Source organism: Lacerta agilis, chromosome 2 (genome assembly GCF_009819535.1).
Source record: "Lacerta agilis isolate rLacAgi1 chromosome 2, rLacAgi1.pri, whole genome shotgun sequence".
Classification (NCBI taxonomy): domain Eukaryota; kingdom Metazoa; phylum Chordata; class Lepidosauria; order Squamata; family Lacertidae; genus Lacerta; species Lacerta agilis.
Window position 1 is genome coordinate 6,590,288 of NC_046313.1, and position 26,568 is coordinate 6,616,855.

At 44.7% G+C, this 26,568-nt stretch overlaps 1 protein-coding gene across 1 annotated transcript; it reads left to right on the forward strand.

The window, feature by feature from the left end:
• The first annotated feature begins 11,914 nt into the window (after positions 1–11,914).
• LOC117040582 (keratin, type II cytoskeletal cochleal-like) lies at positions 11,915–24,506 on the forward strand. Its single transcript, XM_033138430.1, has 9 exons — positions 11,915–12,612; positions 15,601–15,812; positions 16,874–16,934; positions 17,276–17,371; positions 18,046–18,210; positions 19,751–19,876; positions 22,387–22,607; positions 23,452–23,480; positions 23,623–24,506. The coding sequence occupies exons 1-9, from the start codon at positions 11,956–11,958 to the stop codon at positions 24,225–24,227; spliced, it is 2,172 nt and encodes a 723-aa protein (XP_032994321.1). The 5' UTR covers positions 11,915–11,955; the 3' UTR covers positions 24,228–24,506.
• The last annotated feature ends 2,062 nt before the right edge of the window (positions 24,507–26,568 follow it).

A 26,568-nucleotide genomic window follows, 5' to 3' on the forward strand; every position in this document is an offset into this window, starting at 1 on the left:
TTCCAGAAGTGGCTTGCGGGGCAGGGGTAGTGGGAACAGAGCCAATGTTGCTTTCCAGGAGGGAGAGGAGAAAGGGTGAATTGGCAAAAGGGTCAGCATGGTGCAAACACACTAGTGCAGCCATTTGGCATTCCTGCTGGTGCATTTGCACCATGCCAACATCCCCTCCACCCTGCACCTGCCCATCTGTTTGCAAAGGGAAAAAAAAACAAGGAAAGGATCCACAACCAATACTCTGCTCATGGATCTATGGATCAAATTGCAAATATTTTGAAAAGCATGTGCTAGGCCCCTATGTGCAGGTGTTACTGCAGCTGGCCTATTCACCCCAAAAGCTGCTCACTTGAGCTGCAGTCATCTGGGTATCCTCCTCTCTGGCCACTTTCTAATGTTCCAATGAATGAGCCGTTCACAGGAGCAGCATTTGCAAAAATATGCCAGTCACAGCAACTTGCGAGCATCTCTAGAAGTACGAGATTGGAGGAGTCAGCTGTGGTTTTTCAGTGGCAAGAGAAATGTTCTCAGTGTGGGTTCAAAATCGCTGTGTGTTGTTACTCATATGCCCCACACAAAGCTGACTGAGCATAGCCGTTCTAAACAGATGCTTGCACTGAATACTGAAATTCTTGTCTCAGAAGGCCTACTGTGTGCAAACCATGGGAGCTGGGAATTCTCTAGCTCCCACTTCTGGGCCTACAAAGACATGATGGAGGCAGCTACATATTCATGTGCCTGCCCTGTTCATCTGTAAAGGAGGGATGAGGATCTATATTCCAGTCAGGTACAACCTTATACCCTCCAGATGTTGTTGGACTACAACTCTCATCCTCCTTTACTGACTGAGGCAGATGGGAGTTGAAGGGTGGCTCCCTGTCCTTGGGCAAGGTAGTTGCATTCTTTGCTTGGCATGAGGTTTTAATCAAAACCCATCAGTTTAAAACCACAAGTGGTTATCCCTTGAGTTCCTTTCCGCAATCTCCCTAAAACTCAGATAGGAATCTGGAAATATTTGTTAGCTTGGGAATCAAATGCTAAGCATGTACTCTTAGGACTTCAAGTACAAGAAATGCTGACAGCTTAAAGAAAATCTGTATATAATAAGTACTCTGAATGCATTTCCCAGTTGAAATAAGGGAGAGGCTTTTTAAACATTTGAGAGAACATCTGATAACCTAAGAAGGTTGCTAGACATTACATCCAGAACAATGTTTTTCCTGTTAAACAAGGGTGGTTTTGTTTATTCAGAGCTCCTGATCTAATTTATTAACACCAGAACTGAAATGAATTTGATCCCAAAATTGTTTTCTGATCTTCAGAACTGGTATTTAACTTTGAGGTTGTATTTCAGTATTGATAGCATTCATTGCCATCCTAGCATTTGACAGTATCTGAGAGGCGGTATGCAGTAGCATTTGACATTTAACAATATTTGATGGCTTCTGAGATTTCATATTTGACTCCTGCCAAAAATCAAAACATATATTTTTTTTTTTTTTAAAAAAAATGTGAACAACTCTTATGGCGGAAATCATATATTCGCTTATTCTCAGTCCTACAAAATGGAATCGGACTTGATTCTGGGCAGGTGTGTATAGGATTGCCTGCAAATTGTTCAGCTCTCACATCCAAAATTTGAATCATCTCTATGAAATGCTGTATTCAAATGCTTCAGTCCATAGAAGTGCTGGTGAAATGGAATAGGTGGGAGATGACTTTCATGCTCCTTCCTCTCCCCGGCAGCCCCCTCACTACCACCAAAAGTATTTAAGAGGAGTCCTGCTGTATTCAAACAAAGGCCCATCCAGTCCAGCATCCTATTTCTCAAAGTGGTCAAGCTATGGGAAGTCCACAACCAAGACATGAGTGCCTTCTCGCCATTATTGTTCAACAATGACTGGTATTTATTGGCATGCTGCCTATGATCCTGGAGGTAATATGAAGCCATCATGTGTAGTAGCCATGGATAGTCTTATCCTCCTATAATTTGTCTAATCAAGTCATCCAAGTTGGTAGCCATCACTACAACTTGTGGTAGCAAGTTCCATAATTTAATTACAGGTAGGTAGCCGTGTTGGTCTGCCATAATCAAAACAAAATATAAAATAAAAAATTCCTTCCAGTAGCACCTTAGAGACCAACTAAGTTTGTTCTTGGTATGAGCTTTCGTGTGCATGCACACTTCTTCAGATACACTGAAACAGAAGTCACCAGACCCTTATATATAGTTACTGTGTTCAAATATATAAAAGGATGACATATAGAGGAGGGAGAAAGGTTGTTTTCTGCTGCTCCAGAGAAGGGGACACGGAGCAATGGATTCAAACTACAAGAAAGAAGATTCCACCTAAACATTAGGAAGAACTTCCTGACAGTGAGAGCTGTTTGACAGTGGAATTTGCTGCCAAATTTGGAGTCTCCTTCTTTGGAGGTCTTTAAGCAAAGGCTTGACAGCCATCTCTGTTAGGAATTCTTTGATGGTGTTTCCTGCTTGGCAGGGGGGTTGGACTGGATGGCCCTTGTGGTCTCTTCCAACTCTATGATCCTATGATTTTTTTGTTTGTCGTGAATCTCCAATTATTCCACTACATTGGAGTGAATTGTCCTCCAGATTCCTTCTGTACATTCTACAGTCATACCTCATGTTGCATCCACTTCAGGTTGCATGTTTTCGTCTTGCGTCCCGCAGCAACCCAGAAGTACTGGAACGGGCTACTTCTGGCTTCTGCCGCTTGCACATGTGCAGAAGCACTAAAACGGGCTTCGTGCATGCACAGAAGGGCTAAATCACGCTGTGTGTGCGCGCAGACGCGGTGCTTCAGCTTACGTCAGTTCCGTGTTACGAACGGGCCCCTGAAACAGATCCTGTCCATAATACGATGTTCCACTGTATTTAAATATATATATATTTTTCCTGCTCTCTTCCCACTTGTTCAAGTCAAAAGTAAACTACTTGGTTAGACTGGTTTCAAAACTTGATCCTTGTAATTTACTGTCAAGATCTTTAGTTTATTTTGCAATTACCACCCAGTGAAGGATGGTCCTGATTTTCAAGTGGTTTCCTTCACGGTGATTGGCAACATTATCTTCAAAGCTGGAATAACATTAAATTCTCTCCTGAGCTGGAACCCCACCAAATTGGTACTTCTGCCTATGTATCTGAGGGCTATTTCCCAGTTACATGTTCATGTTTTCTTAAATATCATGTTTTGAATACACCCACAAGTCACTCCCAGGTCTAAAAGCACAACATGGAAATTGCTTGGTGCCACAGGCGGCCACCTAAGATGTTAGGAATGAGGATGTGTTGCAAAAGACTCTGTAGAGAAGGTAAAGAAGGTGGAAAATTTCATGACAAGAGTAGAAAGCCACTTCCGCCTATACGCAGGAGGTGGTGTTGCGGGCATCACAACCCGAGCATGCGGGCAGGGGCTGATACACAGCCCCTGCACGATTGGAGGATTCCCGACGCTTCTCCCCAGTGGCTGACCAATCCGGTCGGCTGAGGGGAGGGGCCAACAGCCCTTTAACTGGAGATGGCGGGAATCCTTCCCCCTCTCCTTTCGCTGCCCCCAACTGCATCGGTTCTCCCGCCCACCCATCCTTTAGGTTAGCTATTGACCTTGCTATGGACTCCGGTTGGTTGCCTCACTTGGCTGGGGGGCCTGGTAGGACTTTTTCCCATTTGGACTAGCCAAATCGGGGTTTTTCACCTACCTCGTAGCAATTCGTCACAACTTTGGTTTTGGAGGTTAGGCATTGGATAACATCAATAGAGGTAAAAAGGGGAGGTAGCGCCATCACCTGCCCCTCATTGGAAGGGTATTCCATCAAAGGTTTACGGGGGCATGGTCCCGTCTGAAGCCTAGGGAGGTTAGGGCCTAAGCTACGCCCCAACGGTGATCACAGGGGCAGTTCCCCTTGATAAGCATCAGGGGTGCTGCCCTTGATGGTTAACCCTTCACAGACCTCCAACACTCGGGTTGGGGGTCAGATATAGTGGTTAGGATCCAATGCCTAAGCCAATACCGCTCAACATCTGTAACCAATAAAGTTGTGGCCTTTACACCCATTTAATTCGATACAATGTGTCCTGTGTCATTATTCACCTGGGAGGGAGGGATATAGCCACGCAACTGATAGCACTGTGCAGAGGTGGGGAAGATTTGGTCCCCCCAGTTGTTGTTAGACTCCAGTTCCCAACTCTTGCCAATCTCAGCCAGGGTCAGCAACATCTGGAGGGCCATAGTTTCCCCAGCATTGGTGGAGAGAAAAATCTGTATCTGCCCAAACTGCCCAGATAGTGTTGACCTGGGACAGAGCCTTTTCAGGAGTGGTTCTCCATCTGTGGAATGCTCTCCTTCTCTCCTTGGTGAGGTGCATCTGCCTCTGTCAATTCTGCATTTCAGGAGGAATTTAAAAACATTCCTGTTTACCCAGGCATTTGATGGCTGAAGGGTACTGTTCCTGGCAACCTTGAGATCACTGGATGAGAGAATGTTTTGAACTGTTTCTGGAATGTCTTAGATTTTTTTTTTTTTTTAAAAAAACTGTGACTATTTTTAAAATTATAAAACTGTTTTTAGAATGCTTCTTTTTTTAAAAGGTTTTATTGCAGATGTGCTTGCTGCTCTGGGTATCTTTGGGAGGAATGGCAGGCTATAAATTCAAATGAGTAAATTCTAATAAAATCGTTCTTGATGTGTAGAGAGTGCCTTTGAAACGTTGTCCACCTCTGAAGTGAAACTGGGGGCTGTTCCTCAGATTTCGCCTCCCCTAAAAACAACAGCCTGGAGCAAATCCAAAAGATATTCAATAAAACTAGTGACATTTCCTTGATGTGAGGTTGGGAAGAGCAGCTCTGTATATCTCTGGACCAAAAAACATCACAGGAGTTCTCTTAATCATCTCCCAGAACTGGAGAACGTCAAAATGAAAGGAATGGCTATTTTCTTTTGTCAAAAGCTGCCTGCAAAACAAACAACGTACATAACACAAACACTGAAGTTTGCGAGAACACTTTTGCCTGCAATGGTGAGAATACTTTCCTTAACAATGTGCAGTTTCTACAACCCTATTAGGCATTCACAAAGGGGCCTAAATGAATACATGGGTGGGAGGAGCTGTGCTTAAGCTGCTGTTACTTCACCAACATTATTCCCTGTCACACTGGGAACCAGCACCTAGTGTGAGAGACAGGGCTAAGCCAGGGAGTTCTGAAATTGCCCAGGTACTGGTCAAGACAGAGTTCAACAGGGAGCTGTCCTCATTGACAAGTCCTCCTCTTTCTGCACAGCTTCTAGGCCATTGTCCACAGCCGCCTTCTCCCTCCTATTGAGGAGACCCTGGCACCTGAGGAGGACCCTGGTGCTAGAATTTCCTGATAGCCAAACAGGCCAACTCTGTGCTTTCACAGCTCAGGTGGAAAAAGCAGGGATCAGGCAATTGTCATGGAGGTTGTTGTGGGGCTCGGGTGAAACACACATGAGCTAAATCAGTTCAGGGCATCTTGGGACTTTTGTGAGTTCTTCCAGTTCCTCAGTTGTGGTGGCTCCTCTGTGGGAATCCCATGCCTCTTGCTCAGAGGATGTATCCCTGAGATCTGGGTTGGGCTGGATCTTGACACGGTGAATTCAGGGGCACCCCTCTGCAGAAGGGAAACTTCCTGTACTCATTTTGGAACCAATACAAATCAGTATGGTTCCTTGTTGCACATTTTGAAATTGTTCCTAATTTAGTTGCCCCCATGCCCATAGCAGTCTTGCAGTATATCCTACTGTAGCCTGGACAAAGCCTTTACCTAGAACAACTTCACAGCTCACCCAGAGTTACCACCTTGCCTGTTGACAAACCTGCTTGTGGAAATGGCTCTAGGACAGTTACATTGCAGAAGTGGTGGTGATGAGTCTGTCTGTGGTTGAGCATAACATTCACAGATCAAAGCCCTTTAGAAAACAGAAAAATGCCATTGATGTGTCCCACTTCTAAGCAATTAGATGACGAGGAACAGGTTTCAGCTAAGGCTAAAGAAGTCAATCTTACCCAAATAAGGGAGTGATCTGCAGGGTGTGTGTGAACTAGTTTCACTTAAATCAGATTCACCTTTCCAAAAGAGGCAACTGTTCTCTGGACACTGGAATATGGTTGCAAGGAAATTTCACACAAACCAAAATCCAGCACGTATATATGTATGTGTATATGAAATCAAGTTACAGGTAGGTAGCCGTGTTGGTCTGCCATAGTCAAAACAAAATAAAAAAAATCCTTCCAGTAGCACCTTAGAGACCAACCAAGTTTGTTATTGGTATGAGCTTTTGTGTGCATGCACACGAAAGCTCATACCAATAACAAACTTAGTTGGTCTCTAAGGAGCTACTGGAAGGATTTTTTTTTTATCTTGTTATGAAATCAAGTATTGTGCATTTAATGGAAACATTCCACATTTAAGAATTCCTTCTCCCAAGTTCATTACAGATCTAGCTTATACTGTTAGCTGTTATTATTCATTCTTCTTCTTCTTCTTCTTCTTCTTCTTCTTCTTCTTCTTCTTCTTCCTCCTCCTCCTCCTCCTCCTCCTCCTCCTCCTCCTCCTCCTCCTTCTCCTCTTCTTCTTCTTCGAATCTAATCCACTCATCATCCAAACAGATCCCAGGACAGTATATCACAATAACAGAGATGCTGGAGTACAGTACAATAAAAGCAAAACTTCATCCATCATGAAACAGCCATGTCATATTTTGCACTAGATGACATTTTGTAATTTGAGAGTTGTTTTTGTTATGCACATTGAATTTTAAATTACATTATTATTATTATTTTACATTACTGTTGTACAATGCTTGGAAATGTTTGCTGGGAAGCAGTTTAAAACCCATAAGCAGACTGACTAACTAAAAAACCCCAACAAGAAGTAAAATGACGCAAATGTATCCCCTCTAAAATGTCAGCCAGGCTCATTGGAAGACCAGTTCTGCACGTGGCATGAAGGTTGGCAGCATCAACTCTGCCATGTGGAAATGCCCTGCAGGTAACTGCAGTGCATGGAGACAAACAGTGAAGTCGTGTATCCATAGCAATGACCAGAGGAGAAATTACCACCAGTAGGAGTGCAGAGAGAAGAAACACCCTCGTGCCTTTGCAGCAGCCCAACTGGATGCCTTCATCTGCCCCAGCTGCAACAAAACATGTCTCTCTCATATTGGTCTCTACAGCCACAGCAGGTGCTTCCAACAGTTAGATTTCACCCCCCAAGAAACACTCCTCCATTGTCTCCCGAGACAGACGGTTGCCAACAACGAAATGCCCTAACCTTGGATGAACGAGTCAAGCAGAAAGAGCTGATAATGGAACTTAATAGTTGCCACTCACATGCTCCTTACACAGAAATGGAAGAAGAGGTCACCGTCAAGAAGAAGAAGAAGAAGAAGAGGAGGAGGAGGAGGAGGAGTTTGGATTTGATATCCCGCTTTTCACTACCCGAAGGAGTTTCAAAGCGGCTAACATTCTCCTTTCCCTTCCTCCCCCACAACAAACACTCTGTGAGGTGAGTGGGGCTGAGAGACTTCAAAGAAGTGTGACTAGCCCAAGGTCACCCAGCAGCTGCATGTGGAGGAGCGGAGACACGAACCCGGTTCCCCAGATTATGAGTCTACCACTCTTAACCACTACACCACACTGGCCAGCAAAACGTCAGAGAGTAGCAGGCATATAAACTCCCTGAATTGCTTAGACAAAGCAATGCTGGAAATAAAAGAGATAAACAGAATCCCTTAAATGAAACCATGTAGAGTCGATATAATATAAATATTGATTAGTACAATAGTTTTTTTTTCCACGTGATAAATTAATAATATTTTATAGGTTTGGGATTACCTTGCTTGCTGGCAGTGGAGGCCCCACCAGCCTCGTCTCCATGACTTGTTTCTTATATCCAGGTCAGCTTCTTCCTCAGGGTTGCCCCTAGGACTGGTAGGGCAGTAGGCAAGGAGTCCAGACGGCAGCTGCTGCAATGGCAGGCAGAGCCAGCTAATTCTAGCTTTGTCCCCATCCTCCTGGCTGAGCTCTACAAAGGCAACAACCAGTGCCACCCTCTGGGTGGTTTGGAAGTAAGAAGACGGGGGCATGGGGGTGGGGCTGTCTGAGTGCAGACTGAGGTGGTGGGGATCAGCCACCATGGGATTAGAAAAGTCATAATATTGTCCATTTATCTGTGACATGTGATATATATATAATTTTATTCATTTAATGAAATTTATATACCACCTTGAGGTGGTTTACAAAAAGAATAAATTAATGAAATTATCAGTAAAAAAAAAAGTTAACAACTACTATTTAAAACATCCAAAAGATAATTAAAATCAATGGTGAACTTGGGGGGGGGAACAGATTAAAACATCTGTCCATAGTCTGTATGTGTGGATGGGCTTGGCTAAACCAAAAAGCCAAAAAGACTATAGCGAAGGTGCCTAGCTGACGTCAATGGGCAGGGAGTGACAAAGTGAAGTGTATATTATTATTATTATTATTATTATTATTATTATTATTATTTGTACCCCGCCCATCTGGCTAGGTCCCCCCAGCCACTCTGGGCGGCTTCCAACAGAGATTAAAAATACATTTAAATGTCACACATTAAAAAACTTCCCTAGTTTTAGCCCAGGAACAGAGGGATGTTTGCACTCGGAGGTAAACCTGAAGTCTTACTGGCAATGTAAAAGTTTCTCACAAACCCAACAACTCAAAAGATAAAAAATATACAAGTTCTAACAACTTGATTTTGAGATGCGGATACTTGTGTCTGTAATAACTTTCTCAATGGAACCGGGCACAAGCCCCGACCCATATTCGTTTTGTTCCTTTCCTGTGATTTCAGACCAATGTTTGACATATAAGCAAGTAGATTTAAGAATAATAGAATCATAGAGTCATAGAGTTGGAAGAGACCACAAGGGCCATCCAGTCCAACCCCCTGCCAAGTAGGAAACACCATCAAAGCATTTCTGACAGATGGCTGTCAAGCCTCTGCTTAAAGACCTCCAAAGAAGGAGACTCCACAACACTCCTTGGCAGCAAATTCTCACTGTCAGGAAGTTCTTCCTAATGTTTAGGTGGAATCTTCTTTCTTGTAGTTTGAATCCATTGCCCCGTGTCCGCTTCTCTGGAGCAGCAGAAAACAACCTTTCACCCTCCTCTATATGACATCCTTTTATATATTTGAACAGGGCTATCATATCACCCCTTAACCTTCTCTTCTCCAGGCTAAACATACCCAGCTCCCTAAGCCGTTCCTCATAAGGCATCGTTTCCAGGCCTTTGGCCATTTTGGTTGCCTTCCTCTGGACTCGTTCCAGCTTGTCAGTATCCCTCTTGAACTGTGGTGCCCAGAACTGGACACAGTATTCCAGGTGAGGTCTGACCAGAGCAGAATATAGTGGTACTATTACCTCCCTTGATCTACAAGAACAAGAGGAAAGAGTGCTACTGAATCACAGTGAAGGCCCACCTTCTCTAACCATTGACCATGCTGGCTGGGGGCTGATGTGTATTAGAGTCCAGCAATACAGTATCTCCAGCACCAAAGTTTGCCTTGTCCTGAAGGAATAAGGGCCCATCTGGATCAAACTTGAAGACCTAGCCAGTGCAGGATCCTGTTCCTATGGCCAACCAGGTCCCTGTGGGAAGCCCTCAAGCGTAAGAGCACAAGAACATAAGAGGAGCTGTGCTGGATCAGGCCAATGGCCCATCTACTCCAGCATCCTTTCCTCCCAGATGCCTGTGAGAAGCCACCAAGCAGGATTCAAGCACAAGGCCACTACCTGATATTCCCAGAGACTCGTCTTCAGAGGCATGCTGACTCTGGACTGGGAGGCTTCATAGCATACAATAGAGCCATCTTCCATGAATGCATCTTCATTTAATTTAAAAGCCATTCAAACTTGTGGCCATTACCACATCTTTTGACAAGGAGTTCTGTAAGTTAATTACTAATTGTGTGAGAGAGAAAGTATTTGGCTGCCTTAATAGACTGCTGTTTTGTTGGTTTCGCTTGAGTGGCCACAAGTTTGGATATTATGAGGAGGAGAAAGTTCTCTGCCATGAATATTTTTCTAAACCTCTATAATTTCAGCTCCCTTTTTCTCACCCCCTAAACGAAACAGTACTTAGCTTTTCCTCAAAACCTAGTAAAATGTGGGAACTCAGCTGGGCCCACGGAGTCACTGACAAGATTAAAAGGAAAACAAGAAGACTCGCTTTGGAAACACCGTGTAACTCCCTAAATTTTTTTGTCTGAAGAGAAATCTTGGCTGAATTTGGAACCTCAGGCAAAAGATCTATGGGAATTGTTGAAGGGGTGTTAAAATTTCCATTACAATTTATTAGCATAATCTGGTGGGCAGGGGAGGTGTGCTTGACTAATTTCACTGCCAGTAAAACTCAGTGGTATTTGGGGAGTTCCTATTCAGACAAACATCTGCAGGGATTCTGTGGGAAGCCAACATAGTTTCAGTTAGTACAGGATCAGTTGTACCAACAGGCTAAAAAATCAGTTTCTATCCGTGGGATGAACAGAAAATAATATAGTGCAACTGACTTTCGGGGTTGGTGTGTTGTGTGACAAGCACACAGAGTGCAATGAGATTGAGTGTTTTTTTTGGGGGGAGCCTCCATTAATTTCATTATACACAGGTTGTACATTGACAATAAAGGTATTATTATGATGATGATTATTATTTAGATTTTCCCAATTTCTCAAGGGTTATGGCAAATATCTCATCCCAACCCAGCATGTCTCCAAACTGGGGTGAACCAGTAAACAACGAAAGTGTCATTTCCCAATTTTTCCAGGACTGAAAGTGTCATTCCCCCACCCCCTACCCCCAGCCAGCTCAGCACTTGAGCGCTGATTCAGAAGCACTGGAAATTGGACAGTGTGCCTGTCAATCATAAGCAGAAGATTTTATCTGCAGGTTGAAACCATTCCATTGTCTCTTTAATTCATGGACAAGGAACCTGACTACAGTTCCCATCATCCCTGACTACTGCCCCTGCTGGTTGATGGAAGTTGGAGTCCAACAACATCTGGAGGGCAACAGACTCCCAACCTTAGGTCATGCCTATTTCAGCCAGCATCCCTTTACTGCTATTAGTAAGTTCCTTGTTCTATGGGATACGTACAACTAGGTGTGTACAAAACATCCCGGACTCCCCCCCCCCCAATTCTTATATGCCAGACGTTTTGCTTAACATAGGAGCCTCCAGATGCACTTCCAGATTTGCTTTAGGCAAAAGTCTGCTAGCAAGTCAGAGGCCCTTTTGGAAGTCCTCCTCCCGGAGAAATCCCATATCTTTTTCTGTCCCTGGTGACTTCTGATTAAGGAGGTACCCCTCAAATTCATTTCAGGTTCTCCTTTGAGCAAAACGCTGATGGCAACTCTGAATGCAATCTCCCCCCATGTCTGTCCTTCTATCTGGATGGAGGACGGTAATCCTGGAAAAAAATTGTTCATTAACAATAATGGTATGTTCCCTGACATAATTAAACATAAAAAGGGATGAAGCTGCAAGTGAAACGCACCTGTAAACAAGCCACTTGAAGTATTTTGCTGAAAGATAATTACACATTGAGGAAGCAGATTAATTAAAGTAAAGCACAAAGGCCGCTGAGAAGAAAGCTTGCAAGCAAAGCAAGTTTTTTTAATTTCACACCATTTCATATATGATAAGTGTTTGCTCTGGAGCAGAGGCTGCACTAAAAGGAACTTTTTCTGGCTGCTAGGCAAACCAAACCCATGCTGTTTCATTTAATTTTTTTGCACCCCATGCAGCTCTTGGGCCATATATAAGAGAGGAGCTCCTGATTTCATATCAAAGGGATTCTCTGCACCTCGTCCACTGCTCTTCCTTCGTCCCGTTGCTTCACTTATAGTACCAGCTTGCTTAACTTTTCAAAAAGCTACCATGAACATATGTGGTGGCCCTCGATATCTTGGTGGACGAAGGGGCTTCTCCTCTGTTTCTGTCACTGGTGGCCTGGGTGGTGGTCGAGGCAGCTGTGCTTCTATGTGCCAGCCAGTTGCAAGGACGCAGGGAGCTGGTGGCTACTCCAGCATGAGCCTCAATAACTTTGGTGGTGGAGGTCGAAGGATTGCTTGTGGTCAGGGCTATGGAGGACAAATCTATGGTGGTATTGGTGGTATGGGCATGGGTGGTCAAGGCATGGGCATGGGTGGTCAAGGCATGGTTATGGGTGGTCAGGGGATAGGTATGGGTGGTCAAGGCATGGGCATGGGTGGTCAAGGCATAGGTATGGGTGGTCAAGGCATGGGAATGGGTGGTCAAGGCATGGGCATGGGTGGCCAAGGCATGGGCATGGGTGGCCAAGGCATGGGCATGGGTGGCCAAGGGTGTCAGGGTGGCTTTGCAGGTTATGGTAGGATGGGAGGTTTGGGTGGTGGCGTGCCATGCAGAGGCGAAGGGATCCGAGGTGTCTCAATGGACGAACGCCTCTTGAAGCCACTTTCGGTTGGAGTTGATCCAGAGGAGCAGAAAGCACGGACACATGAGAAAGAGGAGATGAAGACCTTGAACAACCAGTTTGCCTGCTTCATCGATAAGGTAAGAGCTTGGCCATCCAATGGGTTTCCTCTCCAAGGCAATTTTTAAATGTAGAGAAAAGAGCCAGCGTGGTGTAGTGGTTAAGAGCGGTGGACTCGTAATCTGGTGAACCAGGTTCGCTTCCCCACTCCTACACATGCAGCTGCTGGGTGACCTTGGGCTAGTCACACTTCTCTGAAGTCTCTCACCCCACTCACCTCACAGAGTGTTTGTTGTGGGGGAGGAAGGGAAAGGAGATTGCTAGCCGCTTTGAGACTCCTTAGGGTGGTGATAAAGCGGGATATCAAATCCAAATTTCTCCTCCTCCTCCTCCTCCTCCTCCTCCTCCTCCTCCTCCTCTTCTCCTTCATGAGGACCTCAACCTCCTTTATTTGTAGTTCATTCCGCCTTTGCTCCTTTCCCTTTTCTCCTCTTTTGGGTTTCTGCCATGATGCTCCCTAGTCCTAGGAGTACCCTCCAATCACACCTGTTTTTTTATCATTTCCTACTCACCGGTTAAACTCCCACCATGAAACCTGTTTCTTAAAAGCCTTTCCTGAAACGTAACTATGCATTTAGCGCATATATAAACCACTTTAGGGTTAAAAGGACCCACTGCGTTTTTTCAGGAAACTTTACAACAGACTTGTTATAAAGATTATGCTCCTATTGCAGAAGTGGGGTTGGGGAGGGAGGCTAAGAGATGGTACCTTGTTCAGGGCTGCAAGCACATCATACATTTAAAGGGCATTCTCCCCACCCCTGGGGAGTCTCATGGGGTCTGTAGTTTATTCAGGGTGCTGGGAATTGTAACAATGTGATGGGTAAACTACAAATCCCAGGATTATTGGCGGTTTTTTGGGGGGGTCTTTAAATGCATGGTGTGTACAAAGCCTAAAAGACAACATTTGAGCCATGAGCTTCTTGGTTCAAAGTTCTCCTAACTCCCTAAAGGAGCCCTAACCAATGCTTTCCATTTGCTCTGTTTTCCTGACATGCTACTTTGTAGGTCAAATCCAACACAGATTTGGTTCCCTCCCTCCTGCGTTGTTTTGTCCATCTTACATCAGTTGTAAAAACCTCTTGTTCTTCGGGGAGCTTCTCATTCCAGTTTCAACTCATGGAGTAGTGAAAAGAAATGGCATTCTTTTTCCAGGAGAATGTATTTGGCCTCCTTTTGGACAAACTGGATAGCCTATATTTTCCTGTAAAAATGTTGCAAGTACAGTATCATAGAGGAAAGGCAACTGGTTATTATTATTTTTAAACACACACACACACAAATTGCCTTGGGCGAGACTGGAAGGTGGAGTGAAAATGCAAACGTAAGTTGCAAGACTTGTTTGGGAAAAAATATTACTTGCAACAAAATTCATTTCAGTTCTGTACTCACACGGTTACTAAGACTTCTGGGTAGTGGAAGAAACTTTGGATTGCATACAGTTAAAATGATATCCTGAATCACTGCAACCCAGTTTGTTGCAGGGTAGTTTAAGAGAACTTATATTCCATCCAGGAAATAAATGCGTAGTATTTAATAATGCAGACTGGTTGCATTAGATTCATGAGACTATTTCCAGCACAGAAGAATAAGAAATGGGAGATTATAAAGCTACTAGTTTCTCCTTCATCCTTCAGATTATTATTTTTTAGCTAACAACTCCCACCTCTTTTCTTTTTCTTGTCTGCTGGAAATTTCTCATACATTTAGTACAATCCATCTGCAAGGCATTAAATGATACATTCTTATTTTCTGCATGGAAAATAAGTTCCCTGAAAAACTAAACATTTGAATTCCAATTAATTTGTTGCTTGCGGATGAAAGGGTCCTTCATTCCAACAAGCACCAGGGAGCTTTGTATCAGGGGAATCAGCTTATGCTTTGTTTCTGAACTGTTGTATCTAACACCATGAGAACCTCTGGAAATGGTGGGAGTATCTTATCTTTGGTGCCCACCCCAACTGAATTAAGAGCATCAAAGAACCTTCTAGCACAGAGGTGTCATTGGACTCCAACTCCCATCAACCCCAGACAGCATGTTCAAAGAAGACCTTCCAAGTGTCCCTATATTCCAGGACATCCCTGATTTAGAGATGCCGTCCCGGTTTCTGATTTGATCCTGGAATGTCCCAATTTTCCTTAGGATGCCCCTATTTGCATTGGAGGAATGTTGGAGGGTATGGTAGGATGTTTCTATTTTCACTGGAGAAATGTTGAAGGTACGGAGTTATCCAACACCCGAGCTATCTGAAGGCAATCCTGTGTAGCGAAGTTTTTATTTAATGTTTAATGTTTTTATATACCGGTATGTTGGAAGCTGCTCAGAGTGGCTGGGGCAACCCAGAACGATATGTGGGGTATAAATAGTAAATTTATCTTTATGGAATGGGACGTCCCTATGGATAAATGGATAAATGTTGAAGGGTATGTCAAAGGTCAGGGAAGATGGGAGCTTTAGCCCACCAATATCTGGAGGGCCACAGGTTCCCCATGCCCGATTTCAACTTCTAACTTGAAAGACTCATTCATAGCTCAGTCAGTACAGCATTAGATTCTTTATCTCGGCATCTTGGGTTTGAGCCCCACATTGGACAAAAGATTCCTGCATTGCAGGGGGTTGGACTAGATGACCCCTGTGGTCCCTTCCAATTGTGCAATTCTTTCAATCTATGATTCTTTGATTCCCAGTAGGGAGTGGGTGACTATCTTGCTCAACACATAAGTTAACTGGCAAGAAAGGTTTGTTTGTACTTAGTTTTGAGGTCTATGACTAAACAGCACTGAAGTATTATTAAAAAAGGGTTTGTTTGGTTTTTATATATAAATAACATACCCATAAGATTTTAGGCCTTGCAATTTGATATGCATTGGGGTGAGATTTCATTTTGGATTGTTGCTGAAAAAGCATGAGCAAGAAAGTGTGGTCTTACCTCTGAGTTGTGCTCTGTAGGCCTTGTTGGGAGACCTGCCAGAGTGGGAAGTATAACTTGATGGTATGTTCCTTTCAGGTCCGATCCCTGGAGCAGCAGAATAAGGTGCTTGCCACCAAGTGGGAGCTTCTGCACCAATGTGTCCAACCTGCAAGGAAGAACCTTGAAGGCTACTATGAGAATTTCCTGGCCACACTTAAGAAGCAGCTAGAATGCCTCTTGAGTGAGAGACAGAAACTGCAACATGAACAGAAGAACATGCAGGAACTGGTAGAGGAATACAGGTCAAAGTAAGGAAACTCATTCACTAGATCAGTGGTTTGAGAACCACTGCACTAGATGAAAGTTTTGCAGCCTGCCTAACTCCCCACCCAGGACTAGAGGGGCCATTTTTAATTCATTTTTTTGGGGGGGGGGGGGGAGTTTCTATTCCAATTTCCCCTTTTATACATTGGGAGAAAGCCAACTAAGTCACACTCAGAGTAGCCCCACTGAAATCAATGGACTTAATTTATTTCATCTGCTTTATGCATGATTAAGATTTGCTATCAAACAAAAAAGTGTATAAATTGAGAAGATTGAATTTTTTTTTAAAAAAAACTCAGCTGGTTTCTGTTCACTACCATTGTTCTATCCTCTGTGCTGCTCAATTAGTGCTATTTTGTTCTTTGGAGAACTCCCCCCCCCCATTCGATCCCATGATCCCATCATTCTTTCATGGGACTAGGTAGCCAATCAGATTTGACTACACAATGACATCAGTGTGGATAAATGAAGCCAATTCAGAGTGAGGCCAATATATCTTTATATCTGTCATGTGGGTGATTCTAGGCAACTGGATGACTGAGTGGTAAACACTTTCATGCAATCTCTGGAAAATCAGCCAATGGGGGAATCTTCCAGAACTGCCCAAGTTGTTTAAGAAAATCACTCCCAGTTTTGTTTTTGCCTTAGTGCAGAAGTCAGCAACCTAAGGCCCATGGGCCGGAAGTGGCCTGCAGAAGTCGTTTGACTAGCCCACGAGCCGCCCCCGAACCAAGCCACCCGCCCGCTCACTGCGCTAAAACGGCGTAGCTTGGCACGGGGACTCGCTTCCGGGGCACTGAAAATTGCGTCTGCGCAGACGCCAATGCAAAAAATTGTATCTGCAATTGCACACACAATCCAGCCAACAGAGGGATCTCCTTGGGACCAATCTGGCCCAGGCAAGATAAGCCTTGCTGACTCCTTCCTTGGTGTAAACACTCCTTTCTTTGGCCCCACTGATGGTTCTTGCAAAGCAGGTTTTCTGTTAAATTCCTCCAACAGTAAGAGCAAACCCTATGTGTTTCCCCCTTCTCTCTCAAAACAGGTATGAAGAGGAAGTCAATAGGCGCACATCAGCAGAAAATGAATTTGTGGTGCTCAAAAAGGTAAGAAGTTGTGGCCTGGAAAATACTAATTACACACATACAGTCCAACTACCATGGAGCACCTGGAACTGTGCACATGATACTTTGCCCACAAAGGCTACCCTATATGCACCTCAGTTAAAGCAAATACTCTATACACACAAGCAGGAAATGATGCCTGGAGATGTTTCTGCTTTCTGGAATCATGAAAATGCAAATTCCAAGATAGAAAGAACAGAATTATTTTTAGCTTTATTAAATTCAATACTACCAGCCCTTCCTTCCTTCCTTCCTTCCTTCCTTCCTTCCTTCCTTCCTTCCTTCCTTTCATGTTTTCTTGTGTGTTCTCCTTCTCTCTCCAGGATGTTGACAGCGTATTCCTCACTAAGGAAGAGCTGGAATCCAAAGTTGATGTGTTGGCCCAAGAGTTGGAAGTCCTGAGATGCGTCTTTGCAGAGGTACAATTTAATGTGAACCATGTGGGAAGCTTGTCCCTAAAGAAATAGGAAATTATTACTTAGACATCTTATACAAAATAGGATTTAGGTATGCTTGGTCATCCCCCATAACTGCTACATAGGCTCACTGAAGGTGCCTGAGGCAAGCCACCATGTCAGACTCAGTTCAGTTTCCCCAACTGTAAAATGGGAGTCACAAAGTCCCACGCCATTATTCACCTCTGTGGAATCTCCTGTTTGGAGCTTTGTATGGAACAACAGAAAGGAAAAGGAAACTTGTTTATGTGAAGAGCTATATACTGTATGTATCGGAGCTTGAACCACTTTGCAGATAAGACGGCAGAAATGAAAACAAAAACAGGAAAAGGGGCATATTTATTTGGATCCAGGTTATTCCCACCATACTCAATGGGAATGTCTCCATTTGCCTAAATGTTTACATTTTAATATGGGTTAGAAGTTATTCCCTACAAATGTATATTTAAAGGCAGCTTGACAGCATCTGTTGTTATTGCGATCCAGCACATTTTTACAGGATTTGTTTTAATAAGAGCAATTTGAAAAGCCCATTAAGTAGTCCATCTCATTTGTTTGACCAAATTAGGAGCATGATGTTTAAAAGGGACAGGTTAGCTGTGTACAATCTTACAGTGAGACCGTATCATGTTCTGCAGGAGTTGGCTCAGTTCGACCACCAGATCGGTGACACCTCGGTGGTTCTGAAAATGGACAACACACGAGACTTGGACATGGACCTCATCCTTAAAAACGTAGAAGCCTGGTATCAGAATATTGCTCATACCAGCAAACAAGAAGCTGAAGCCTTTTACCACAACAAGGTGAGTCAGAATTAATCCCCATTTAGGGATCTCTGCAGATGATCAGTATTTAGCGCAACAAGAATACAGCTGCCCCTTTATTCATACTATAATGTACGGTCACAGTGACATTTCAGCCCAAGGAACCATTATGATGTTGGCGTGCAGCTTGGAATGTGGCTACACAAGTGCTTGACTTGAACTTCAGAACTCAGGCAGCAAAGCAGAGGCCCTTCTTTCATGTACCAGACTGCAGATTGTTCAGCAGCAATGATCTCTCCACCCTGCAGCAAACCTATTGACTCTGAAGCATATGTTGATTTTTTAAAAATAATTGATTATGGAGTTGATGGTGACTGAAACTATTGTGGAAGATTGTTTAGAGATCTATGTCAGGGGTCCCCAAACTAAGGCCCAGGGGCCGGATGCGGCTCAATTGCCTTCTAAATCTGGCCCGCGGACAGTCCAGGAATCAGCGTGATTTTACATGAGTAGAATGTGCCCTTTTATTTAAAATGCATCTCTGGCTTATTTGTGGGGCATGCCTGGTGTTTTTACATGAGTAGAATGTGTGCTTTTATTTAAAATGCATCTCTGGGTTATTTGTGGGGCATAGGAATTCGTTCATATTTTTTCCCCCAAAATATAGTCCAGCCCCCCACAAGGTCTGAGGGACGGTGGACAGGCCCCCTGCTGAAAAAGTTTGCTGACCCCTGATCTATGATGCACAATGTAGCACTGTGGAGCTCTAGATAGTGGTCCTTTGATCTGGGTCAAAACTAGAGGCATTTTGGCCACACACACACACACACACACACACACACATGCAAGTTGTAACATAATACAGCCTGGAACTAAAGTTTGATCCTAATAAAGCCCTTAAAGTTCAGTGCATCTTATTCCCTTAAAAATGGACTTTGGACTGTGCCTCAACTTTGGCTAAGTTATGTCATTATCATTTAAGAGTTATACTGCAAACATCATTATAGTAGACATCGTTCATAAATTCCTAATAACGGGCTGTGCCAATAGAATCCAGCATTTCAAATTCAAGACTTGCCGGCATGTACACAAAGTGCACAATTCAGATTTATTCGAGTGCTAACACCTGCACTCATATTTATCCCCTGGATTAAAGATAAAAGATGTGGGTGGTATCCAACAAAGTACTCTCTCTAGCACAAGGACCTTTGGCTGTGCAATGGAACTTCCCTCCATCTCCTCTCCCTGTGCCCCACTCCACACCACACTAAATCCGCTCTGGAGGTTCCCCCAGGCCTCCAGATCAGATTTTGGGAGAGTGCGAGGGCATGCAGGGAGAGAGACAGGAAGTTCAGTTGTACAAGCAGAAATTCTTGCACTGGTGGAAGTAATTGACTGGATACTCCATTGTGTATATATAAATAAAAATGTGCATGTTTCAGTAAGTGCACAGTTATCTGCCTTTTTTTCAGCAAATGCATTATAGGAGATAAAGCACAGGTTTCTTACCTTGACACTGCTATTCAAGTGGTAACGGTGGCGCCGATTCCCAGGAGTAACTGTGTTTTCCTTGCACTAGATTGCAGAAATGCAGAACCATCGGGGCAAATTCAACGAAGAGCTTAAATGCAACCAGCATGAGATCACAGAGCTGAACAGAGTGATCCAGAGGCTGCACAGCGATACTGACAATGCAAAGAAGCAGGTAGAGCAAGTCTTGTTTTAGCCGCTTGCCTCGGCAGATGAACTTGTCTTCCTGTAACGGCAACGGTGCTGATCACAAGCTACCCAAAGACAAAGGCCTAACATAATAGTTCCCCACAGGACTGGTGCTAGGCTTTCTTGCGCCCTAGGCGAGATCACCTTCTGGTGCCCCCCACCACCACCCCCAAAGCCTGCTTTAGCGGGAGGTGGGGGTGGTGGAGAGGCAAGCAGCAGTTTCTCCACTGTAGTGGAGAAGCTGCTGCTTGCCCGTCCTGCCCCCGCCCCCGCCAAAGCCTGCTTTAGCGGGAGCCAGGGGCTGGTGTAGGGGGCAAGCAGCACCTATCCGCTACAGCGAAGCTGCTGCTAGTCCGTCCCGCCCCCCTGCCCAAGCCTGGCCAGCGCCCTCTCCATTTTGGCACCCTAGGCAATTGCCTAGTTCGCCTTAATGGACGCGCCGGCCCTGGTTCCCCAACTGTGAGAATGGTTGGAGGGTATGTTGCAAGAAAGAACACAGATATAGCAACATTCTACCCTTCCTTCCTTCCTTCCAGTTGCCTCTGCTGGGAATGATTTTGCTGTGCCTCTGTATTGGATACAATAAGGTCATTTGATTACTACTGATGCAGAGGAGCAGCAGATTGACCAGCTCTCCAAAAAAAAGTTGTGTGGTGTGAGGCTGCATAGCAATAGTGGAGCATTTGCCTTGCTTGCAGCAGCTCCTAGGTTCAATCCCCTGCATATCCAGGCAGGGCTGAAAAATGTTCCTGCCTGCATTGCCACTGACCATCACAGTAGACCATACTGAGCTAGATGGAGCAATTGTCTGACTTGGTATAAGGCATGCCCAATGGACTCTTCTGATGGCTTTGATCTTTTGGTCATGTGGCTTCAGATACCGCCAATGACTAAATGCTTGTCACATCCATAGTCTCAAGGATAGCAGTTGCAGGAATATGCATGCATTCAACTTTTGCAGCAAAATCTCTGGTGTCATGTAAATAAGATTGTAATTGAATAACAGAAGGATTCAAAAAGGAATCTAAGAATTTTGAAAGGGGTTCCAAAATTGAGCCGGAACCTGATACTATTGGCCTACCAGGTGGTGGGGAACCTATTTTGTGAATTTTAGGCATTTACCTAAAATTCACAAAATAGGTTTCCCACCACCTGGTATTCAATTACAATCTTATTTACATGACACCAGAGATTTTATTGCAAAAGTTGAAGGCATGCATATTCCTGCAACTACTAAATGCTAGCACATGGCAACTATCAAAGATGGTTACATCTGAAATGCCCATTGCAAATGAACTACTAAATATTTAAACCCTGTCACATGTTAGCCATTCAGAAACTGTAAATTTTCAATGGCTGAAATCAAATCTCAAAGTTAAATCTCCAAGATATATAGTCGTACCTTGGATCTCGAACGGCTTAGTTGCCGAACGTTTTGGCTCCCAAACGATCAGAAACCGGAAGTGGGTGTTCCGGTTTTCGAACTTTTTTTTGGAAGCTGAACGTCCAGCAGGGCTTATGTAGCTTCTGGTTGGCGTCAGGAGCTTCCCGCAGCCAATCAGAAGCTGCGCTTTGGTTTCCAAACGTTTTGGAAGTCGAACAGACTTCCGGAACGGATTCCGTTCGACTTCTAATGTACGACTGTAAATCACATATCATTGGGTGTCATCATTACAGATTGTCTAATAATATGATATAGGAGTGTTCAGGGGATATTTGAAGAATATTTGCTGAGGAGAATTCAGAAAGCCATCTCAACCATATCCATGACTAACCATTGAAAAGGATGATGATAGGAGCGCTTGGGAATAATCACATGATAGCCATGTTCAAATATATAAAAGGATGTCATATAGAGGAGGGAGAAAGGTTGTTTTCTGCTGCTCCAGAGAAGCAGACACGGGGCAATGGATTCAAACTACAAGAAAGAAGATTCCACCTAAACATTAGGAAGAACTTCCTGACAATAAGAACTGTTCGACAGTGGAATTTGCTGCCAAGGAGTGTGGTGGAGTCTCCTTCTTTGGAGGTCTTTAAGTGGAGGTTTGACAGCCATCTGTCAGGAATGCTTTGATGGTGTTTCCTGCTTGGCAGGGGGTTGGACTGGATGGCCCTTGTGGTCTCTTCCACCTCTAGGATTCTATGATTCTACATAGCCCTTTTCTATTCTTTGCACTGGCAAGGTCCCTAAAAGACAAGTTGCAGCAGCAGAGAGGAAAGCCAGTGCTTGCTTTTACTACCCCAGGGGTAGGGAAACAGTGGCCCTCTTGATGTTGTTGGACTTGATGTTGTTGGACCACCCCTGACCATTGGCTATGCTGGCTGAGCCTGGTGGGATTTGGAGTCCAACAATGAAGGGCCGCAGGTTCCCTATCCTTGTCCAAACTCATCAGCACTGCAAGAAGCCATGGGGATCCCATTTCCTTCTGCTTTTAGCTTTATCTTGAGTATCTTCCCGACAAGCCATTTGTTTTTATTCTTTTTCCCCATTCCCAGGTTGCAAGCCTGCAGTCAGCTATCTGTGATGCTGAGCAGCGTGGTGACATTGCCCTAAAAGATGCACGGAGCAAGCATGTTGAACTGCAGAACGCCTACCAGCAAGCCAAAGATAAATTAGCTTGCCTGCTTCGTGATTATCAAGAGCTGCTAAACACCAAGCTGGCTTTGGATATTGAGATTGCTACTTATAAAGCAATGTTGGAAGGAGAGGAGAGCAGGTGGGGCGCTGTTTTGAACATATACATATAATTGAATGGATATAGTTTTTTGGCGCTGTGGGTTAAACCACAGAGCCTAGGGCTTGCTGATCAGAAGGTTGGCAGTTCGAATCCCTGCCCTGGGGTGAGCTCCCGTTGCTCGGTCCCAGCTCCTGCCCACCTAGCAGTTCGAAAGCACGTCAAAGTGCAAGTAGATAAATCGGGACCGCTCCAGCGGGAAGGTAAACGGTGTTTCTGGTTCGCCAGAAGCGGCTTTGTCATGCGGGCCACATGACCCAGAAGCTGTCTGCGGACAAACGCCGGCTCCCTCGGCCTATAGAGCGAGATGAGTGCTGCAACCCCAGAGTCGCACACGACTGGACCTGATGGTTGGGGGTCCCTTTACCTTTACCTTACCATTTGCCCCAGGCAGCATGGACAATGATTATGGAGGGTGGTAAGTTGCAGACCCACAGCATATGGAGGACCATAGGTAGGGATGTGGGGAAAGCTCGATTCAGGTCACGTTCAAAGTTGAATCTGCCATTTTTCCACTTTCCAAAACATAGTGTGTACGGAATCACAGCCCACCCTGCAAAATTCGCACTTCGCTGGCTTGCGTGGTGCAGTTTTCCAGCCAAGTAATGTGTGCAAAAATGCACATATTGGTGTAAAGTGTGCATGAAAAGGCATATAGACTGGGGGGGGGGAGGGCTTTGTTAGACTCCCACCCACACCAAGACTCCCCCTACCCCGTATCTTCTTTTTTCATCTTCAAGATATGGCGACCGTACAAAAAATGCCATATGTAAGCCACCTTCAGTTGTAGAATAATGAATGAATTTTGTTTCTCTGTTCCTAACAGGATATGCACAGGGAACCCTGTCAGCGTTGGTGAGTATATTCAACATTCACCTCATTAAAAAAAATATTAATATCAACAGGTTACTGGGGGGATTGTTTGCTTGCTTGTTTGTTTGGATTTGTAAAACTACCAGCAAAATGACGGAACTTGTTTCTTGGTCTTCCTTCACAGCTATGGTGAGTGGCGGCTTCCCAGTTGGCGAATGTGGACCTGGAGTGGGAGCTGGAATGGCCTATGGAGCTGCTGTAGGAAGAGGCGTAGAACATGGAGTTGGTGCCTACGGCGGCGTTGGGGACGGGTTCAGCTCTGGAAGTGCAGGATGCGTCCACACAATGGGCTCCCGAACTGCAGCTGGCTCAGTAGGCAGAGCGGCCGGTGTCGGTTACGGGATTGGACACGGCGCTGGAGTAGGAGGTGCAGGAGGGTTCAGTTCCAGAAGCGGAGGCTACGCTTCGAGCATTACTACCGCTAAGCACGAGGTGACCTCTGGGGGTGGGAGGCACAGCTCAGGCATTTCTACAGAAGGAAGCTGTGGGGGTGGGCACCACGGTGGGATTCACCATGCAGTAGGGGGAGCCGGAGGCATAAGCTCCTCTGGGAGTGGCGGCTACGGGGTTGCAATGCAGAACTTGGCTGCTGGAGGGGCTTATGGCTCCGGGTCTGGTGGAGGCATGCTATCAGCTATATATGGCGGTTCTCGAGGGGACTGCACCACCGGTGTTAGAAATGTGCATGTGACATCCGTCAGTTCCTCATCCAGAAAATGCATCCACTGAAGCCCAGCTGTTGGGAAGGAATGAAGCCCACCTGCAGACAGCTGCACAAATCATTCAATTTGTGGCCAGTGGCAGCCATGTGCTAAAGTAACAGCCCTGCCCAACATACGATCTCTAGCAGAGAAGTTTCTGGTTTCTTGTGGATTGCTGTAGCTTGAGTTCAATGGCTCAGCAGCTATCTTTGGGAATTATTTTGGCTATGCAAGCAATCTCCCTCCATGGTTTCTCCTTTCCCCCCTTTCCCACCCCCTGGGTTTTCTTGCACAGGCTAAATTCGGACTCACTACATCTGGATCCAGAAATCCCCCTCCCTCCTTGTTCTAGCAAAGCATTTCAGAAGTGGGAGCAATACCTTCACTGTCCTATATGAGATTGCAAAGTAGCATTTCTCTTTCCAATTGTGTTGCACAGTAATGACATTTAGCTATATACTTATTTTACTCAGTTGGTTTTTGTTGACCCTGCTTTGCATATATGCTCTCATCATACCAGAACACTCCCTTTGATATAAATTACAGTATTGTTGCAACTAGACCTGCAACAGATGTGGGTGCTTAGAGGTCAAATTAATCCAAAATTGTTAGAAGCCAAATTTGAGGGTGGGGGGGGGAGGAGTGAGGTTGTGTGGTGTGTTTACCTGCAGTTAACTTGTGCATCAGTACTCTGGTTTTGGTGACAAAAATTGCGTTTCAGCCTTCCTAAAAGCTGTTTATGAAATTCAAAGAATACATCAGGAAATCTTCAGAATTATTCTGTGAAATTCTGTTTCAGCTCTACTTGCAATAAAAATCAGTAACGATTAAGCACTTTTATTTGTTTTACCCACAGTTCAATGCATGCATTGCTATTTCACTTAAAGACTGGTTCAAAACATCTTGCGCTGTCTGTATCTACACAGTTGTAACATCACTGCCTACACTTTGCTTCTTGTCAAGAACTCCAAACCCTCTTCTGCATTTTAAATAAACTGCATGCATGCACCTGGCTTCTGTCTTACATACCGTATATACTTGAGTATAAGCCGACCAAATATAACCTGAAGCACCTAATTTCCCTACAAAAACCTGCGAAAGCTTATTGACTCGAGTATAAGCCGGTTCACCTTTGCCGCTGTGGAGGACGAGGAGGAACGAGCAACCCAAAAGCAGCCCTTTGGGCTGCTCCTTCCTCTTCCTCCTTTGCTGCTGTGGAGCTCACCCCATCGCGGGGTTTCGAACCGCCATTCTTCTGATCGGCAAGCCCTAGGGCTCTGTGGTTTAACCCACAGTGCAATGTTCCCTTGTGTTATACAGAGAAGGCTGGGATCCTGTCCTGTTTAAGCAGGAGCCAGGGAAAGTGAGCACCTGTGGGGTTTTAATACTTCCTTAACTGATAGGCTTTCTGCCTTCTGGGGTCTAAAGTTTGCATTTATATGAGCAGTTCAGGAATGGAACAAGCTGTCTGGGGAGAGTAAAGAACCGCCGTTCTTGTACACTTCTTAAGGAATGGTTGACTGGGGTGAGCGGGCGGCGGCGGTGGCACGAGCGGAGAGAAAGGGCTTCTTTCTCACCGCCCCCACCGCCCACCTCACTTGAGTATAAGCTGAAGGCAGCTTTTTCAGCACAAAAAATGTACTGAAAAACTAGGCTTATACTCAAGTATATACATAAGTGTTTTCCACTCCCCCCTCTCTCTGAGAAAACAACAACATGTAACTAAACTTATATATGCTAATACAGGCCCTCTCTTGGGGCAGGTATGTTGCTGCAATGTGCTTTGCAACACATCATTGATGCAATAACCGTGGATCATTGGTGGAATTATTCTGCTTCAATTAGTCTGTTTTGCAATGCTTCACCAATCCGATCACATAACTGCTATTTACAGGAGCTAAACTGCAACAAAATGGAGACAAAAAATAAACTGGAACAGGATTTCAGCAGGAAGTACAGCGGTACCAGTGTGGTGCAGTAGACTTGTAATCTGGGGAACCGGGTTCATGTCTCCACTCCTCCACATGCAGCTGCTGGGTGACCTTGGGCTAGTCCAGTGTTTTTCAACCACTGTTCCGTGGCACACTAGTGTGCCGCGAGATGTTGCCTGGTGTGCCGTGGGAAAAATTTGTTTATTTGATTCCTATTCAAGAGAATTACTTTATATATAGTCAATATAGGCACAGAGTTAAATTTTTTAACATTTTCTAATGGTGGTGTGCCTCGTGATTTTTTTCATGAAACAAGTGTGCCTTTGCCCAAAAAAGGTTGAAAAACACTGGGCTAGTCACACTTCTCTGAAGTCTCTCAGCCCCACTCACCTCACAGAGTGTTTGTTGTGGGGGAGGAAGGGAAAGGAGAATGTTCGC